The sequence below is a fragment of the Ascaphus truei genome, chromosome 12 (genome assembly GCF_040206685.1).
Source record: "Ascaphus truei isolate aAscTru1 chromosome 12, aAscTru1.hap1, whole genome shotgun sequence".
In the NCBI taxonomy this organism is placed as follows: domain Eukaryota; kingdom Metazoa; phylum Chordata; class Amphibia; order Anura; family Ascaphidae; genus Ascaphus; species Ascaphus truei.
The window spans coordinates 16,559,642-16,581,028 of record NC_134494.1 but is presented as its reverse complement, the minus strand read 5'-3'; the positions used below and the strand labels follow the sequence as shown (position 1 = coordinate 16,581,028).

The following is a 21,387-nucleotide window of genomic DNA, read 5'->3' as shown; positions in this document are numbered from 1 at the left end:
CCCCACTCCTACCTCACTGTGACACTGAGCTGTCCCCTGCACTCCTACCTCACTGTGACACTGAGATGTCCACCACTCTCCTACCTCACTGTGACACAGAGATGTCCCCTGCACTCCTACCTCACTGTGACACTGATATGTGACATGCCCACCTACCTCACTGTGACACTGAGATGTCCCCCACACTCCTACCTCACTGTGACACTGAGCTGTCCCACGCACTCCTACCTCACTGTGACACTGAGATGTCCACCACTCTCCTACCTCACTGTGACACAGAGATGTCCCCTGCACTCCTACCTCACTGTGACACTGATATGTGACATGCCCACCTACCTCACTGTGACACCGAGATGTCCCCTGCACTCCTACCTCACTGTGACACTGAGATGTGACATGCACACCTACCTCACTGCGACACTGAGATGTCCCCTAAACTGTGCAATTGCATCTGTGCAATGTTCATTTGAGAGGACTTGAAGAACACAGACACTCTGCCATTCTCTGCTCGCCTCCGTCTCCCCCCTGTGAGCGTCACTGCCTGTGACATCAGCAGCCCCGGCGGATGAGGCGTCTAAGGTCACTCGGCTGCCAGAAAATTGATCTCAGGTCCTCCAGAGACTGGATTCAACGCGTTTCGCAGAGGCTTTCTCAAGAATCATTCTTCATCGTTCTTCAAGTCCTCTCAAATGAACATTGCCCATATTGAAAATGTGAGTGAAATCTGTCATTTCTGTGTCTATGCACTATATACTGTGTCTATGCACTGAGTGAGACATACGGCACTATTGTGAGTCTCTCTCTTGCCTTTCGAGTGAATGCTGGATCCATGTTATAAAAGACATACAAGATTTACAACGCAGAAGTGGATTGGCCACAGTGCTCCTATCAGAGAGAGATGTATCCCTGATCTGCTTATATTACCATCATAATTTGGGAGTGGGACACAACACACGGCTATATACTGTACATTTTTTATCTACTGGCTACACCATTATTTGTATTGTATATCTTTAATATTCACAACGAGATCTGTGAGCGCTTCCCACATTTGGACAACTACACTATTTCGGGACCACAGGACGGTCCACAAGGGTTTTTTGAGCTGCTGCATTTATCCCTTTAAATCACATTTTCACTATATTGGGTGAAGGTTATATTGATAGTAAAGGTCTTTTGAATATTCTATTTATTCTCTTTATTTTCAAATGATTTGCACATATAAATTGCACTTATATTATTGGGTTAAAGCACCTTATGAAATTGATTACGTTTGTAATTGTTAGAACCCCACATTATTTAGGAGCGCCCGGTTACACCCTTTGTTTCCATGTGACATGCACACCTACCTCACTGTGGCACTGAGGTCCCCTGCACACCTACCTCACTGTGGCACTGAGGTCCCCTGCACTCCTACCGCACTGTGGCACTGAGGTCCCCTGCACTCCTACCTCACTGTGGCACTGAGATGTCCCCTGCACTCCTACCTCACTGTGGCACTGAGGTCCCCTGCACTCCTACCTCACTGTGGCACTGAGATGTCCCCGCACTCCTACCTCACTGTGGCACTGAGATGTCCCCCGCACGCCTACCTCACTGTGGCACTGAGATGTCCCCTGCACTCCTACCTCACTGTGACACTGAGATGTCCCCCGCACTCCTACCTCACTGTGGCACTGAGATATCCCCTGCACTGCTACCTCACTGTGACACTGAGATGTCCCCACACTCCTACCTCACTGTGACACTGATATGTCCCCTGCACTCCTACCTCACTGTGGCACTGAGATGTCCCCGCACTCCTACCTCACTGTGGCACTGAGATGTCCCCTGCACTCATACCTCATTGTGACACTATGTCCCTTGCACACCTACCTCCCTATGACACCGAGCTGTCCCCTGCACACCTACCTCACTGTGATACTGATATGTGACATGCCCACCTACCTCACTGTGACACTGATATGTGACATGCCCACCTACCTCACTGCGACACCGATATGTGACATGCCCACCTACCTCCCTGTGACACTGTGATGTGACATGCCCACCTACCTCACTGTGACACGGTGATGTGACATGCCCACCTACCTCAATGTGACACGGTGATGTGACATGCCCACCTACCTCAACATGATACCGCGATGTTTCATGCATGATGACATTTGAGTTGGAATATTTCTTCCTCTGTTCTGTAAGACAAGGAAATAGAAGGTAAACAGCCAGAACGCACGTAATATTCATATTAATAACACTCATAATAACAACGCATTCTTTCCTATTGTGTATTAATAAATGTAGCATAAAGCACAGTGACCACATGCAATGAGTTTCGGTGCTGAAGAGTTGGGTGTCTCGGGCACAGGAGAGTCCCGCTGTCTCTAGTGACAGCTCTACCTTCTTCAGGGTTTGCCAGGAAAGGGACAGAGGGGACATGGGACACTGATAGAGTTGTAAAGCGCCTTATTTAACCGGTACAGTGGCAGAGCCTCTAACATATCTCTGGCCCCCTCTGGGAATAAGCAGGTTGTATATATGTCCGTACACGATGTGTTCCTTTCTCTGACACGTGGAGGGAACAATGAACACATCAAACAAATAACTTTTCCAATAATAACAAGTAGGCATGGCTGCTCCACAGATGGCGTGTGGAGGAGAGAGCTGGCGTGTGCTCCCATCACATGTATGGCTTAGGGACATATAGGAGTTAACTGCTTCACTGCCAGAGACCCAGCAGGTCTAAATATTGGGTCAGCATGCTCTTGTTCTACCTGTGTATTTGTGTCTGTATGTGTGTCTGTAGGTGTCTCTGTGTGTGAGTGTCTGTGTGTGTGTGTGTGTGTGTATCCATACCTGTGTATACATGTGCGTGTGAATGTGTTTGTGTGTATGCATATGTGTCCGTGTGTTTGAATGAGTTTGTGTGTATGTATGGGTGTACTTGTGTACGTATATCTTTATATAGCGCCCACAGTGTACTCGGGGCTTTACAACAGAGAGAATACATCACAGGGGATTATAATACAATAAGAAGTGTGTATATTTATGTGTCTGTATATACTCAGATCTTATTGAAGTCTATGGGGTGGCTGATGTGTGTAAAAGGGTAATCCAATACAAGTCGACTTTCTAATTTTATTTCTATGTCATTTCTTTAATTTTCCACATTTTTCTTTCTGTGTGAGGCTGGGAGTGTAGAGATACTAAGCCTGGTCATATAAAGCATTATGTTTATCAGTAACGGTGTATAGCTTGTATGTATCCATTTATCTGCCACTCTGCTATTAGAATATTACAGTATAGCAGTTCCTCCTCTTGTCCACCAGGTGGGGTTAAACCGAAAGATTTAAAGCAGCAAAACGAGAACAATTCTATGTTTTTTTTTAAATTGTTTTTAATAAATCAGTTCTGTAGCATTAGACAATAATACTGTCTGCATTTTTTTTAAACTCCTAATGCTATTTTAAATCATTTTGTTTTTATGTACTGATCATCCTTTGGTTGCAACAGCAACTATTTAGAAAGTCACATCCACTTCTTCTTTTGAGACAGGCTCTGACACACACCTTTTTGAGTTTGGCCCTTTGGCAACAAAGTATCAGAAACAGATCTGTTGCTGTCTTCCCAACAGCAGACTGTCTATTGCTCTGAAAGCTGTAACACGAAAGTGTTATACTTAGTGATATAGTGTTACATTTCCGCTGCAGCATTTCACAGACTGCAGCACAAAGTCAGAAGGCGGCCATTACGTTAGGCACACAATCAGGATTTTTACAGATTTATGTAAGAGGGGGGAAAAGGTTGATATTGCTGCTTTATAAACCTGCTGTGCAATCCTTATGATTACATTAACATGGGGTAAATTAGCACAGAATGCATGAAAAGGGTCACAGCCACACAAAAACGCCATGAACAAAAACAACAAACGTTTCGGTCACCCAATGAAACCTTTGTCACGACTAAAGAGAGATTCAGATGATACATTGACAGTTATGAACAGTATTTATTAGATGTGATATTCCAGCAACCAGAAATGCTGCGGTGACCGTGTACAGTACATGTGTTTGGTGAGAGCGGATGTTGGTAAGTATTGACAAAGATGTCAAGGGCATGGATCCAATGTACGCTGCAAGTGTGTTTATGCTGAACACCAGGCAGGTATATCTATATCACAAAATAGGACAATAATTATAAGGCCAGCAGATAAGGGTGGCTCTGTTGTGGTAATGGATTACTTTAATTATACAGATAACATTTAAAATCAATAGTGAATATTACCTACCTTTAAATCCCAACCCCACAACAGTGTATGCCAAGAAAATTCTGTCTATCGTACAATTAGGACTAAGCAGTGGTTGGATTTTAACAGCAGAGTTAATAATTCATGAACGTTTTAGCCGCCCAATCATACATACAGGCATACCCCGGTTTAAGGACACTCACTTTAAGTACACTCGCGAGTAAGTACATATCGCTCAATAGGAAAATGGCAGCTCACGCATGCGCCTGTCAGCACGTCCTGAACAGCAATACTGGTTCCCTACCTGTACCGAAGCAGTGCGCAAGCGGGGAGACTATAGAGCCTGTTACAAATGCGTTATTTACATCAGTTATGCACGTATATAACGATTGCAATACAGTACATGCATCGATAAGTGGGAAAAAGGTAGTGCTTCACTTTAAGTACATTTTCACTTTACATAAATGCTCCGGTCCCATTGCGTACGTTAATGCGGGGTATGCCTGTACTGTATGCGTTACCTATAATTCACACAAGTCTGACCATCCACCAGGTAGAGCTACTATTGCCGCTACAAACTCTATGCCAATTTCTGGCTATGTATCTCAACATTTTTATTAATTGATTTTTTTTATAAGAACCAGTCCGGTTGTCCAAGTGTTCTATCAAAGATACCAATCATTTGCTGGAAATGTTGGACAATATTGGTCCTGTACCAGATGACACTTATTTGGCAACCCTTAATGTAGGAAGTCTATATGCCAACAAAGTGACCCCCCCCCCTCTTGTTTCTCATGCTTTTGCTACATGCAATCCTGCACAAAAATGAGTTTGAAAGAGTTTTTTCTTCAGGTGACACATACTGCAATGGGCAGTAGTTTAGCGTCATCTTACGCAAATATCTATATGGTTAAATATGAAAAATGTGTGTATCACTGCCCCCATAACATATATTGCAGGGTGGTTTTGCTATATTGATGACCATTATCTTTTGTGGCAGGGTCCAGAACATTTTTTTAATTGGGGACTAATCTCAATCCACAGCCCACGCGTATTTATTTTACTGCCAGCTGGTCACGTGAGGTCATTAACGGTAACTATCAGATCTAACAGGTTTGTCAGTAACACCTATCATAAAGAAAGCAATCGTAATACGTTCTGGAGGACAAAGTCCTTTCACCCCCCTACTTTGATTGAAGCTCTACCATACTGCCAATTTAGCAGGGTCGACAACACAGTTAGGGGGTCCTGAATTGACAATCAAGCCTTGTCCATGAAGGAAAGTTTGACAATGTCGATGGGGCCCTAGATACAGCTATACAACGTATTTCAGTTAAATCAGCCAAGCCATCTAATGACTTTAGACTAGTTCTTTTCACCACGTACAGCAAAGCTGGTGCTTTTCTAGTGCATTCATTTAAGAAACATCGGCCTCATTTACAATGTGACCCAGTGACGAACTGCGCAATCCGTAGTCATATGTCGCAGGATCAGGATTGGAGAAGACAGCGTCGTCGTTGTACAAGCCAGGGTCAGAGCAGGAGACGTCAGGATAAACATTGTCCATGCAGGAGTTCGGCAATAAGGAGATAGGAGAAAACCGCTTCAGCTTAGGAGCGCGGGGTTGGCCTTTGCGCGAGCGACGACCATGGCCCATGGTGCTGGTCACAGGAGATGGTAGGCAGACCAGAATAGCACACCGTCTTGCTGCACGGGTGCACCAGTGCTACAGCGCAAAAGTCCTGAGCGGGCAAGGGAATCCACTGTTACAGCGCAGGAACCAGGACACGGCCTCTCTATATTAGGGAAAGAGTAGGCCCCAGGAACCAGGAAGCTGTAGATACAGGGAAACCTCCGCTACAGTGCAGGAATCCAGGAGACTGCAGAACGCAGGGACGAAACCACTACTTAGTGCAGGAATCCAGGAGGCTGAAGGACGCAGGAACGAATCTCTGCTTCAGCACAGGGGAACAAGCGGCTTGAAGGGAGCTGAAGGATGCAGGACGTAACCTGGAATCAGCATTGGAGAACAAACGGCTTGAAGGAAGCTGAAAGACGCAGGGCGTGACCTGGTATCAGCAAAGGGGAACAAGCGAGAGCTTGTGGCAAAACAGTTGACATCCAGTAAGGACTATGCTCGGCCAGGAGCATTATGGGCAAGCAATACTTAAAGGCCAGCGGGCCAATCCCCGGCGGGGGTGTGGAGGTCCTGCCCCTAATGAGTGAATGCAAGTATAGTTTGCAATGAAAAGGCTGCACAGCTGCAGTAGATACCAGAGGGAGTGTGTATTGCTTTGAGTGAATCCAGGCTGCAGCAAACCTCAGGAAAGCTGTTCCAGAACTGCACCGGTCTGCAAGGTAAGGTAACCAGTAAACCGTGGAGCGGATTCCTTACACATCCTCAATGAGGATGCCTTGAGAGGGGGCTCACGCGAGCGTCCGCAGGCGTGCTGAGGCTTTGGAATTTTCATCCGACGGCCAAGCTGTTTTTCAGCACGCTGTCGGCTGAAAACATCCAATCAGCATGGAGCTGCGTCAACGTCACGGCACCGTGCGTCACGGGCGATTGGCCCAGCGACGTCACTGCCCCGCCTCCCTCAGTCTCCCCCCCGCCTTCGATCGCGCCCGCTGGCTCGCCTGAATGGGCATGAAATCGTGCAGATTTCAGCAGGCGAGCGTCAGTGCGGCTCGGCTCAACCCTCTATGGCTCCGGCCCCGGTGCTGCACACCGGCCTGCCATGCTGGCGGCGTCTGCAGCTGTGATCCCCGGTCTGTGCAGAGGGGCAGGGGGAAAGATTGAGGGGGGGCTTAGCGGGGGCGCAGCTATGACATCACCCGGTAGGTACGCCCTCATTGGCTGAACCGCCGGGGAGCGTGGCCAGCGCTCCGTCACCAGTTCTACTGCCTTCAGAAAAATCAGTTCGCCCAAAGCGGCCGCCGAGGCAGCAAGCGGGCCCGGCCCCATTGAGGGGCGTTTTTTGTCTCTGCAGCGCGCGCTGCAGCAGGCACCGGGGACCTAGCCTTAGACTCATACATTGCCCCATTGGCTGTAATAGGACACACAACTTTTGTCCCATAGACATTAATGGGATCATCCTATTAAAAGTCAGGATCATCCTCTTACACATCAATGGACTATGGAGTGTGAATCCCACCCTGAAAATGCAAGAGCTGTCCTATACAGCGAGACTGAGTACATTCTGCAATGCTTCATGCAATCATGACATCTTCATCAGTTTAAGGGTTAGACGCAAATGGTCCTTTTCACAACAGGAATGTGTGTCGAAGATAAATGTTTGAGTTAGATAAGGGGATGAAACCAGCACACTGTACTTAGCATATTATACTCGCTTTTAAAGAAGCAAGATTTTCCGTGGGTGTCATATAAAGGTGCAATCCTAATAAAGCCAGACAAAAAGAAGACCATAATTGAACAGTCTAGTTGGCTTCCCTACACAAATGTAACTGTGCTAAAAGCAAAGATTGGCCTGCTTTTGTTTAGCTGGAGATGAATTACAAATTGCATCTCTTCAGGGCCTTTGGGTGATTGTTTGCCATCCTTTTTTTTATTACCCTTATCCCAACCCGTTCTTATCATAGAATAAAGATTAAGGGGAGTGGAAGAGAGATGGGGTTTGCCTCTGCAAACTCTTGTTGAACACACAAGCGATATCAGACAAAAGGGCGCAGCCAGAGGAAATCAAACTCACCCCAAGTCTTAGCTCGCCATGTTTACAAACTAAATGTAAACATTATTTCAAATATTTGTAGAAATCAGATTTGGGTAAACAAAAGGGCTTGAATCTCCCAGATGTGACCCTATAGCATGTCACTGCCATTAGTACACTTTGGTAGTAGGAGGGACTGATCCCTTAAATAGTCTCACTATTAAAAATGATTCATTTTTTTTTATTATAATGCCAATCTCGCAGATAAGGGGGATGATATCTCTGTAGCACTCAGAATGTCCCGGGCACTGAATGGGTTATATCTGCCTCCCAGGGAGATGAGAGAGGTAATCCGATAATCAGTGGGCAGTGCAGATAATCCATCCTCTATTGTTAGGTAAACCCATACCTATGTGACTGATCTGAGAGTCTGCTCTCACCTCCTCCCCCTCCTCCTCCTCTCTCCACTCAACATAATATCACAGACACGCGGCTTGTTTCATTAACGTCGTGAGACACAGGCTGTACACACACTGATACACAGGCTGTACACACACTGATACACAGACTGATATTACATACACACTAACATAATGATACACAGACTGTACACACACACTAACACACTGATACACGAACAGACAGCACACACACACACACACGCATACACTAACACGTCGAAAGATAGACAGACAGTACACACTAGCACACCCAACGTATAGACACTAACACACTGATACACAGACAGACCGTTCACACACTAACACACAGATAAACCGTACACACATTAATAGACAGACAGGCCGTACACACACTGATACACAGACAGACTGTATACACGTACACTAACACAGTGATACACAGACAGACCATACACACACAAACAATGATTTACAGACAGACCATACACACACACACACACACACACTAAACCTCGTCCATAGTGAATGCGTGCGTGTGCGCGACCGTTCGTGGGGCGTCACGCTCGCCTACAGCAGGAGAGATTTCTGTCCTGCAGTCAGAGGCGACGGGGAGACGTGTCGGAGGGCGCATGTCGCACGCCAAATTCAAGCACGGTTGTCGCGCGAAGCACCGTTCGCCCCGTCGCGCTTGCTCACTATACACATGGACATTGGCGTCCTAGTGTTTGATTTCGCCACAAGAGACATCGCTCGCACTTCTCCTGCACTATGGACGCAGCCTAACAGTGGTACACATACTGACACATACTAACACACACGTGGGATACCACGTGAAACACGTTAGAGTGTCCTTTTGGCTGTTTTTATTATGCCCTAAATAAATTTTTGCACCTAGTTTTTGCAGTTTGCAGTTTGTGGTTTCAAATCTATCTTCAGCAGCAGCAGATGCACCGCCGTTTTTCTTGCACTAACACACGGATAGACAGACCGAACACACACACACACACACTAACGCACTGATACACAAACCGACCATACATGCACACTAACACACTGATACACAGACCATACACACACATTAACACACTGACCATACATGCACACTAACACACTGATACACAGACCATACATGCACACTAACACACTGATACACAGACCATACACACACATTAACACACTGACCATACATGCACACTAACACACTGATACACAGACCACACACACACACACATTAACACACTGACCATACATGCACACTAACACACTGATACACAGACCATACATGCACACTAACACACTGATACACAGACCATACACACACATTAACACACTGACCATACATGCACACTAACACACTGATACACAGACCATTCACACACACACACACACACACACACACACACACATTAACACACATGCGCACTAACACACTGATACACAGACCACACACACACATTAACACACTGACCATACATGCACACTGATGCACAGACCATACAATACAATGAGAGATATGACTAAACTGGGAAAGGTACCCATGCAAATGAGACGGGCATGGCAAGTATTACCTCATTCCCCAAATATGAGACATACCGAAAAGCAATGGCCCTATTTCTCCGGAGGCTGCAATTTCTCTTAACAGAGCTCAGAAAGAAGCCATGAACACACACAGAGTGCTAAGAATCCCCGAAGGTTAAACAAAAGCTGTCATTCAGACTTAAACCGGGCTACCTACCACTGCCGGACTCTCTCCAGTGAAGCAGCACTGCGAGAACAGGAAGACGAATGTGAAAAGATTCAATGGGATATTGTCGGCCTTGGTAAAGTTAGAAGAAAAGATGAAGGCCTCATTGACCACATAAGTGTACACCTATTCTATCACAGAGGTACAGATAATGGAACAATCAGTGGAATAGGCTTCATCGTTAACAAGAGATGGGGAAACAACATGGTGGAGTATGAAAGTGCATCAGAACAGCCAGAATCATCATTCAGTTGACAGAGATACAGGCTTCAAATAATCAAGTGTAAGCCCCAATATCAAGTAACCCAGAGAATGAAGTGGAAGACATCTAAGGTGAAATCAACCAACTTAATAACAAAGGAAATTGTCACCTCAAGATCGTTATGGGAGATTTCAATGCAAAGACTGGTGCCCATCAGAAAGATGAAGCATCAGTTGGTAAGTATGGTTACGCTAACGGGAATGAATATACAAAAAAAAAGGGGGTGCAGAGAAAAGCCTCTATCAGATAAATATTCCTTTATCCCATTTAATGTAGTACTGTACATCAAAAACGTACATGTTAAAATTGCACTGTGGGCATCGCTGACATCTTTCCCTCGTACCACTTGTTGGTAGAAATCAGGATACTGTGATTCTATCCCCGTTCACTGTGTATCCGTGGGAGTGCAGCTCTAGCTAAGCGGCAGCTCTCACGAGATTCACATGACCCGCGGGGCACCCTGGGACTTGTAGTTTGGACAAGGTGGCCGTCTGGTGCTCCAGTGAGATCGGAGCACAGAGAGCAGACATAGGAAGAGATCTGGGGGTGACGCAATTTCAACCAACATGTGGTACGGGGGAAAGATGTCAGCGATGCCCACAGTGCAATTTTAACATGTACCGTTTTTGTGATGTGTACTACATTAAATGTGATAAAGGAAAATGTATCTTATAGAGGCTTTTGTCTGCGCTCCTTTTTTTTTTTGTAGGTAAGTAGTGATTAATGCGCTCCAGCGCTGGATCTGTTCATATATATAATGATATGGACATGAAGGATGAGGACTAGTGAGATAAATAAAGATGTAAAGTCCTCTGTGGGGGCCAATAGTTCCCTGAAGATGGGGCTACTTTGGTAAAGCCCCTATGTGTTTGTTATGGGGATGGTCCCTGGACTCACAGCATAGCATGAAACAGTATAGATTCAATAATACTCACATACTGTCCATATCACAAATGTCCCAAGTCGCGTGCAGCCAAGGGAAGTAACTGATGCAGTGTAGAAGAAGAAACTGGCGCACAGCCAATGAGTGGGTCACCAAGAAATGAGCTGAAAAAATGTCCTTTATTAATCCATAAAAATGAAGGAGAGCAGCTCCTACGCGTTTCGTGTATGAAAATACACTTTATCAAGGCGTGATTAAATACACTCCTTTTTTTGTGTGTCTGTTTTTGTCCCGGTGGATCACGGGAGAGGATTGGAGCAGCGGGAAACTCTATGATCAGCAAGAAGCAGGAAACTCTCAACCACTTTCTTCTGACTTGCGGTACCAGGAATGAACCTGGGGACAGATTGGTAGGATTTGCAGAATGTGAAAACGTATACATCATGAATTCATTGTTCAAAAGGAATCCAAATAGAAAATGGATGGAATGGACCCAAAGGAGTCAAGAATGAAATTGACTACCAGTATATCCTAAGTAACAAGAAACACGTGATTAAAAACCGTACTGTCCTTATCCGTTCTGACACAAGGAGTGATCACCGATTGCATTCAGATGTAATCTGCCGGGAACCAAAGTTGGAAAGAAGAAAACTGAAGACAAAAACAATCAACATCAACAATCTCCAGAATAACAGCAGAAAATGTCAACTAGAATGGGAAACTCGTTCCGGCTTCCTCAAAATGCGTCGGGACACTTTAACAAACGATTATGAAGAACTTATGGGGATTGAAGTTGAAAGCGCCAAAAAAAAACTGGAGGAATCGCTAACAAAAAACAGGATAACAAAATGTCTGATGAGACAAAACAATTAATGAGGAGACGACAAGAAATGAAGCAATCCCAAGACGCAAGAATAAAAATTGAATATGCAGAGCTGTGCAAGACAATCCACAAATGTATAACTGAAGATGTAAGAGAATGTAACTGTGATCTGGTGAAGAAGACTACTGAAGATAGCAAAACCTTAAAGAAGACCAAGCAGCGACTTATGATTGGCAAGGAGCAAATCATTGCACTGAAACAAGACGGTGGATCAACAATAAAAGACTGTGCCCTTATCATAAAAAAGACACGTGAGAAGAAACCACCAATTATGTACCATGAGTCCTTCCAGATGAAGTGGCAAAAAACAGTAAAATCCAGGAAGAATGGAAAGGCTCCCAGGGAAGATGGAATTACTTGAAAGAACCTGGGGGAGAAGTAGAAAAAATCCTTGCGGAACTCTTTCCATGCTTCTTTGAAGAATAGGAGAATTCCAGAGCAATGCCATAGTTATCCATATCCACAAGAAAGGAGACAAAGAAGACCTCAAGAGCTACAGACCAATCAATAACTGTGAGGATTCCCTTACCTCCTACGGCTTCCGCTGCCATGGGACGTCCTTGCCGCCAGTCCCACCAGGTTCCCATGGATCTGGGGTTTCCCCGTCGTCCCCGACGGGCCACCGCTTCCCCGCAGGCACCCCGCACCCAGGCGGCTGCCATTCGTCCTAGGCGCGCGCTCATTCATTCCATTCAGCGGTTTCTAGGCTTTTCCAACTATTACCGGAAATTTATTCGCAATTTTTCCACCATCCTCGGTCCGTTCAGCAGGACATCCGGGATTAAAAAAAATCTTTGGACCTCATCCGTCGCACCTACTGGTGGCCCAATATGGCCAAAACCATCCTTGAATTTACTCGGGCCTGTCCGGTATGTGCACGCAATAAGATACCTCGTCAAAAACCCCATGGTCTTCTTATGCCTTTACCCATTCCGGAGCGCCCTTGGTACCACATATCCATGGACTTTATTGTCGAATTGCCTAGGTCGAATGGCATGAACACCATTCTAGTAGTGGTGGACGGTTTTTCCAAGATGGCACATTTTGTTCCTCTCAAAGGTTTACCCTCTTAACCCGCCCTAGTCGATATTTTCTCCAGAGAAATTTTCCGGATCCGTGGCATTCCCACATCTATCGTCTTGGACAGAGGTTCTCAATTTGTTTCCAGATTCTGGAGGACCGTCACCAGAAGCCTGGGCATTTCTTCTTCTTTTTCTTCAGGATATCACCCTCAATCTAATGGGCAGACTGAGAGGGTTAATCAATCTCTCGAGAAGTACTTGAGGTGTTTCGTCTCTGACTCGCAGGACGACTAGTCGGAATTACTTCCCTGGGCTTAGTATGCCTTTAATTCCTCCAGGAATGAATCCACTCGTGAGACGCCGTTCTTTATTAATTACGGATTCCATCCAGCTCGCCTGCCCATTTCCAATATCTCCGCTGGAGTACCAGCCATGGATGAACACATCACACTATTACAGGACTCTTGGTCCAGGATACAATCGGCACTTCAAAAGTCCTCCCCGACTTCGAAACTCCAGGCTGACCGTCGTCGCCGACCTGCACCCAGTTACAAGCCAGGGGATAAGGTTTGGTTGTCTACAAGAAATATCCACCTCAAAACCCTGTCCCCTAAATTGGCACCTAGGTTTCTGGGCCCATTTCCTATCATGGAGCAGGTCTTCCGTCTTCAATTACCTCAAAGCATGAGAATTCCTAATGTTTTTCACACATTTCTTCTTAAACCGTTCATCTCCAGTCCCCTCTTTCCGGACCACACTCTTAAACCAGATCCAGTGATCATACAGGGCAACGAAGAGTACAAGGTCCAAGCTATAATAGATTCCCGTCTCACGAGGGGTAAGGTCCAATTTTGGTCCATTGGAAGGGCTTTGGACCCAAAGAAAGGTCTTGGGTACCTCTTAAAGACATTCACGCACCAGGACTTCTCAAACGCTTCCGTAAGAAGTTCCCATCCAAACCGTGGGAGGATCGTCCTGAGGCCGACCCTGAAGGGGGGGGGTACTGTGAGGATTCGGGGGTCACGGCAGTCGCAGCGTGAACCCCCTTACCTCCTACGGCTTCCGCTGCCGTGGGACGTCCTCACCGCCGGTCTCACCAGATTCCAGTGGATCTGGGGCTTCCCCGTCTTCCCCGACGGGCCACCACTGCCCCGCAGGCACCCCGCACCCAGGCGGCTGCCATTTGTCCTGGGCGCGCGCTCTCCGACATTACAGAGCGCGCGCCAGGTGAAGATAATTTATTCACTGCACTAGCAGTGAAACCACGCCCCCAACTTTCACACAGGCTGCTACTCAACCCTAAAGCTCCCCACCTGGTTGCCTGATATAGGAACCAATCAATCACAACTCCTTGTGTTCCTCCAGGACTGCCCCCGCTCCCCATTGGTCAGCCACAGTATATAGTACCTGTCTTACCTCTCACAGATTGTCTCTGCTTACGGACGTCTATTCTGGCTCTCCCTTTGCTCTTCGTTATTCAGGTTGCGACCCGGCTTGGCGGACGTTCCTCTCTGGCTCTGGACCCCAGCTCCCACTTGACCTTGCAGCTTCTCTCATCCCTCGACTACAGCTTGGACCTCGACCTTCCGGATCTCTCTGTCCCTGACCTTGGGTAACGGCAACGACTTCGTCTCTTCTGTACCGGTACCGGCAAGTATTGCTACACCTATTCACACCTGGCCTGGCAACGCCAAATCACCACACTCCGGACACGCTCCTTCTGCTGCGGGTGCGTGCACATATATGTCCCCACCTCAGTATAAGGGACGAGTCTGGTCTGCGGGCAGCACCGGCGTAACAATAACTTACAAGATTTTTATGAAGAAGATGCTCACTAATCGGCTACAACAGGCACTGGACTTTGCCCAGCCTAGAGAACAAGCGGGATTTCGTAGTGGATACAACACAATGAACTACAAGAAGTGATTTCCCAAAGATTTTCCAAAGTAATGAATTCGATTTGCCACTCAGTTTAGGATTCAGAGATTACAAAAAAAGCATTTGATTCTATCTACGCCTCAGCAGTCCTAGATGCATTAAGAAGACAAAATGTTGAAGAAGTGTACATTGATATTATAAAGAACATTTACGAGAATGCCACATCGACAATTAGATCACATGAAGATACATGCAAGAGAAGGACCAGCAATGGAGTGCGGCAGGGAGACCCCATGTCCCCAAAGCTTTTCACTGCAACACTTGAAGAATTGTTCAAGAAATGAGATTGGGTAGAAAAAGGAATCAAAATCAAATGATGAATATTTGACTCACCTGCGATTTGCAGATGACATTGTTATTTTTGCTACAAGTCCAGAAGACTTTCAGCAACAAATTGGACAACTCGCCAAAGGAAGTAAGAATGTGGGCCTCCATATGAATCTCAGCAAAACCAAAATGACGTTCAACAAATGTCAAGTCTGCAAAGATTTAAATAACTGGAATAGAACTAGAAGTCGAAGACTAGGTCAACTTTGGCCGGAAAATAACAATGGATGGGAACCTTTTGAATGAAATCAATAGAATAAAGATGAGATGAAGCGCATTTGGAAGAAACAAGACAATATTTCAAGGGAACCTTCCACTGTGCCTCAAGAGGAACGTTTCAGTCAAGAAGCTTAAGACAACCCAAAGAAGTATGGAGAGATGTATGCTGGGTATAACTGAAAGAAGGAGACATACAGAGGAGGCACAGAATCCTCCTCAAAGATCCTCATTGGCTGCACACAAGGCTAGGAGTAAATTACAAGGTATAAATACCAGATATATAAATGTGGTTCAGTCAACCATTCGGTACAGGTAAGCAATCGCTCCCAACATTGTGAGAGGACGATTGCCACTAAAACGCCATATGGCAAAAATAACAAATCATTTATTAATATATAACTTGACAAACAACATAAAGCGCACGCTCTAAACTAACTTAAAACCAATTAAAATGTAAATGTAACGGGGGACAGTCACAAGTGTAGCAATCAGGAGCAGTTACCATCTAAATCATAGGTGAGTATATACAGCACACAGCTGGTTAGTAAAGGTCAGGTAAATGACTGCTGTAGAGTTAATCTCTACTCACGATGGTAGCTATGGTGTGCAGGTCAGGGTGTGAGGTTGATACCACAATATCAATGGCGTGGGCTTCTAATTGCAACCAAACACTCAGGTGTCCCTCTAGTTATATTGGGAAGTTTACACAATATCTGGGACACCGTGCTGCTCACAGACTATCAGACGGAGATATAAGCTGCACACACCTGGTCGCTCACACAGCGGGGCATCTACACATGTTGTATAATCATAGTGTATACGTGTACAATAAATATGTGTCAAATCTCAGGTAACCCTCAGCTCTAATATAACACAGGGCACCCACACGTAAATTCTGATCCAATTCAATAGATAAAGCAGATGTAGTGCATTCCCCACAACTGGTTTTAAGTTAGTTTAGAGCGTGCGCTTTATGTTGTTTGTCAAGTTATATATTAATAAATGATTTGTTATTTTTGCCATATGGCGTTAAAGTGGCAATCGTCCTCTCACAATGTTGGGAGCGATTGCTTACCTGTACCGAATGGTTGACTGAACCACATTTATATATTTGGTATTAAAACCGTGTCATTTACTCCTAGCCTTGTGTGCAGCCAATGAGGATCTTTGAGGAGGATTCTGTGCCTCCTCTGTATGTCCCTGTCTGTTAACACTATCCTCTTTGCACCGGCAGGCAAACTATATTTATACCCTAATTGACATATACATCATATATCAGGGTGAGCGGTAGATCACAAGTTATGTATATATAACTGAAAGAAACAGGAAAAAGAATGGATGGATTCAAAACAAAAAGAAGTCTCTGACATCCTCACAAGGGTGAACAAATTAAAATGGCAGTGGGACGGACGTATCGCAAGAAGAAATGATCATCCTGGACAAAGATAGTACTCAATTGGATTCCAAAAGAGATTAAAAGACCAAGACGACGACAAAAGTAAGATGGGAGGATGGAATCAGAAAATTTGTTGGAGCAATGTGGAGAAGAGAGACTGCAACCGCAATACCTGGGAGATCATTGGGGAGGCCCTCATCCAACAGTGGGGAGACATAGGCTAAAGATGATGATTATGATACACACAGCATATATACAGTATATAGTATATATATATATATTTGTGTGTGCGCAGACGCACACGTAATATACAGCTGACTCTGCAACTGACCAGAAGCGCCGTGAGGCCTTCATCCTCATGTTTTAACCAAATGAGTCCCGCACCACAGCCCTCCACTCCCTGTTTAACCTAATGGGTACCGTGCTTCCTTCCCGCTCTTCCCCCTGCTCAACCACTCACGAAGGTCCAATCCATGGCTGGAGTCCTAGCAACTCCTTATGCTTATTCCAACTTTCTCTACTCCACCAACCAGCACAGAGCTACAGTATTTTCTATACTTTCTAGCAGGGAGTCCTCTTCCTAAATGTTATTTTTTTTTATGTCTGAAGCACTTATTCCCATGATCTGTTATTTGTATTATTTGTTATTTATATGATTGTGTCACATGTATTACTTCTGTGAAGCGCTATGTATATTAATGACGCTATATAAATAAAGACAAACATACAAACATACAGACAGGCTACAACGTCTTATTTTAATATTCTCAGAGAAGGTTCTTTCACGTCTACGAATGTCTTCAAGGGAGAGAGGCTGAGCAGCCATATTAATTTAGGCGTTGGGCTAATTTAATATAAAAGGAAAAAAACAGTGAGAAGGGTGAACACAGAGCCTGTATTGTACAGTGTGCAGGAGAAATTATGACCAAATAAAAAACATGCGAACTGTCCTTTTAATGACTCTGCTCCATTGGTGTCCACTGGGATAAAGGAATTAATTTCAGGCCCAAAAGTCTGTGTCCCCCTCATCAATAGGTAGATTTGGTCCATAGTTTGTGTGAGGCCACCACTGTGAGAATGGGTTACAGGAAGCAGAAGTCCTATCTTTGGCCCGTAACATAGTGGGGGCGCGCGCCTGTGCGAACGCTCGTGCACGTGACGCACACCTTTTTGTGTGTACGGTCCGTGCTGCTGTGAGTGACAGGCTTGGAAGGATTCAGGGGGATTCAGGTTCAAGAGCCAAAACAATGATACTGACTTCAAAGAGTGAGACTTTAATAAAGTCTGCGAGGACAGTACAATGTGCAATGCTGAGTTCCAAGAAGTTACCCTCCCTCAGAGTGAGATTTGGCTTGTGGATAGCACACTGCTGACATTACAAGGTGTCCTATCCGTGAGAATAAAGAGGGGGCAGGTAAACACTTCAGGGAGCCTCACTTTGAACAACACACACATACGTACGTACGTACACACACACACACACACATACATACATTGCAGACTGAGCGGTAGCGGGGCGAAAACATAGTTTTCTGAGTCTTCCCCCGATCGCCCGACTTCACGCTCACTGCCGTGCGCGCGCGCGGCCCTAGCATACAATGGCTGGCTAACCACAGCCAACTATAAGTGCCGCGAGCGCACGGAGGAGCAGGCGCGCCCACTATATTTCGGGCTTTAGATGTTGTGCATGTCAGGTAAATAGTGGGAAGAGCGGGGCTATTTTAGTGGTGGGGGAATATTTATTTTGGAACCAACAAGAAACTCCATGTAGTGGTAATAAAATGAGTAATAATGAGCTGGAATATTACTAGGAGTAAATGAAGATTTCGCTACATGGGAGTATATACCTTTAAAATATAAAGGCGGTGCTTCTGTTAGACAATATTTAACATACGAGTGAAAGAGGAAAAGAAAAGAGTATTGGAGCACTCGTAACACCTGCCAAAAACAATATTATAACCTCAGTCTACAATAGTATACGTTTACTTAATTTAACCTAACTTACTTAACTTAATTACCCGTTATTGAGCATATAACTTAACATCATTTAAAAACACATAGATAAATACCGTTGATACCAGCTTTCTATAATATGCATTAACATTCATGCAAATGTCAGCCTAAGTATTAATTAACTTAATTGCACAATCACTAGACATTATATACATTTTACACAGACGTCAGCTACTACCTATAAATAAATAAATAAAGATAGTCTATTACCTAAATCTAAAGTGATGGACAGGCCAGGTCAGAGAAGGAGTATCTCCCGTTGCCGGTCACGTGATCAAACGGAGAGACGGCACGTTTAACCCTCTAAATACTGGCAAGATAAATATGCAAGTGGGGAACTCTTTGTTACAATGGTAACCGTGTATTGTTATAACTCTGTGCCCGGGACATACTTGAAAACGAGCAGTAACTCTCAGTGAATTACTTCCTGGTAAAAAAAAAAATCATAAATAAATAAATCACAAATGTTACACAATAGAAGCACCAATCGACTGTGTGAGGATATAAAAAGATCATGATTGCTTCTAAACACCTATAAATAGAGACACTATATCAGTGTGTTTGAAGACTATTGACAAGAGAAATATTTTCTGGGAGCAGATAGCGCTATTTTGCTGGATATAAATATGGACTTTCGCAAGTTCAGATGTTTTGCACACTTAACCAATTGTGTTTCAGATGAACTAGGATTGGGGAAAGAGACTATCTTTATGTATTTATAGATAGTAATTTATATGTCAACTGACACTCTTTTTTTTTTTTTCTTTGTTTGCTTTCTGTCTAAAATATATAGCTATATGACTCTCTATATCTGCCACCAGGCTGTGTGCATTATGATGTCACTGATGAGTGAGCCATGCCAGATACATACGGATATACTATACCCACTGGCTTTATATATATATATATATATATATATATATATATATATATATATATATATATATATATATATATATATATATATATATATATATACGTTCGACAAATAATAATAACCACACGCCCGTGGCGAGTGGATTTAGGCCGCTGGCGAGCCGTGCTGCGGCTCTATTAATTCCCCTGCTCGCGCCAAAATGTTCAAATTTTTTTAAAATAAATAATTCCTCTCCCTGATTGGTCTGACGCAGGGGAAGAGGGCCGGCTGGCAGCTTTGGGTCAGCCTCTCTCTCCCCCCTCCCCTTGGCCGCTGGGTGCTGCCGGTGAGCGGTGGCTGGGGAGGTGCAGCAGGTATTTTGGGTGACCACCCTGCAGGGAGGGGGCAGAGAGCCAGACGCGGGGGTTGGTGCCCTCCAGCAGGTAGACCCCGGAGTGAGCATCCCTCCCTAGCAGCCCAGCCTCAGAGGGCAGGTCCTTTAACTCGCACCAGTCCTGCAGCCGAGACATGGCACGGGCATGCACCGGGGGGCAGCGCAGGCCGGGGGGCAGCGCCACTTAGCCCAGGACTTTTAGCTGATGAGCACAGATCTGCTGCAACTCTTCTTGCTCTGCAACTGTGGACAGAGGAGATTCAGGACGCTGCAGAGCCAGGGCCAGAGGTGTGCTGTGTGCTGATGATGGGGAGTCCCCTCGCTGTGCTGTGCGCGATGTCTGATGATGTGTGTGCTGCTGATGATGATGATGTGTGTGCTGCTGATGATGATGTGTGTGCTGCTGATGATGATGTGTGTGCTGCTGATGATGATGTGTGTGCTGCTGCTGATGATGATGTGTGTGCTGCTGATGATGATGAGTCCCCTCGGCCCCCCTGGCGTGTCCCGTGCGGTCCCCCATGCAGCCCCCCCGCGTGTCCCGTGCGGTCCCCCATGCAGCCCCCCCGCGTGTCCCGTGCGGTCCCCCATGCAGCCCCCCCGCGTGTCCCGTGCGGTCCCTCATGCGGCCCCCCTGGCGTGTCCCGTGCGGCCCCCCTGGCGTGTCCCGTGCGGTCCCCCATGCGGCCCCCCTGGCGTGTCCCGTGCGGTCCCCCATGCGGCCCCCCTGGCGTGTCCCGTGCGGTCCCCCATGCGGCCCCCCTGGCGTGTCCCGTGCGGCCACCGGCACCTACACTTAGATTTGTGTGTGTAGGGGAGGGGGCGCGAGTGCGGCTTCCCGCTCCTCTGTCTTTTGGCATCTGCCCGCCTGAGCCGGGGGGGGGGCGCCGTTGGGCTGGTGGTGTTTCTTCCCTCGGGAGGGGGCAATGCAGTCCTTTGCCTCCCGACGCTCCCTCGCCCGGCGCGGGGCGAGCGGGATGGCCGCAGGGGGAGGGGAGCGGGGCAGTGGCGGTCGCGGTTAGCGCACGGTGGGTACAGGGGGCGGCGGGGAGCTGCCTGCTCGGATCGTCTGCCTTCCCCCCTTCTCCCCTCATCCATAGCTGCATCATGTAGTGTGTGT

At 46.1% G+C, this 21,387-nt stretch overlaps 1 protein-coding gene across 1 annotated transcript in view; it reads right to left on the bottom strand.

Moving 5' to 3' along the window:
- EPS8L2 (EPS8 signaling adaptor L2) overlaps positions 1-21,387 on the bottom strand; it is a 148,468-nt gene that overhangs the window by 51,126 nt on the left and 75,955 nt on the right. Inside the window, exon 4 of the mRNA XM_075566817.1 lies at positions 2,128-2,192. Coding sequence (XP_075422932.1) covers positions 2,128-2,192 — 65 coding nt within the window. The remainder of the gene's footprint in view (positions 1-2,127; positions 2,193-21,387) is intronic.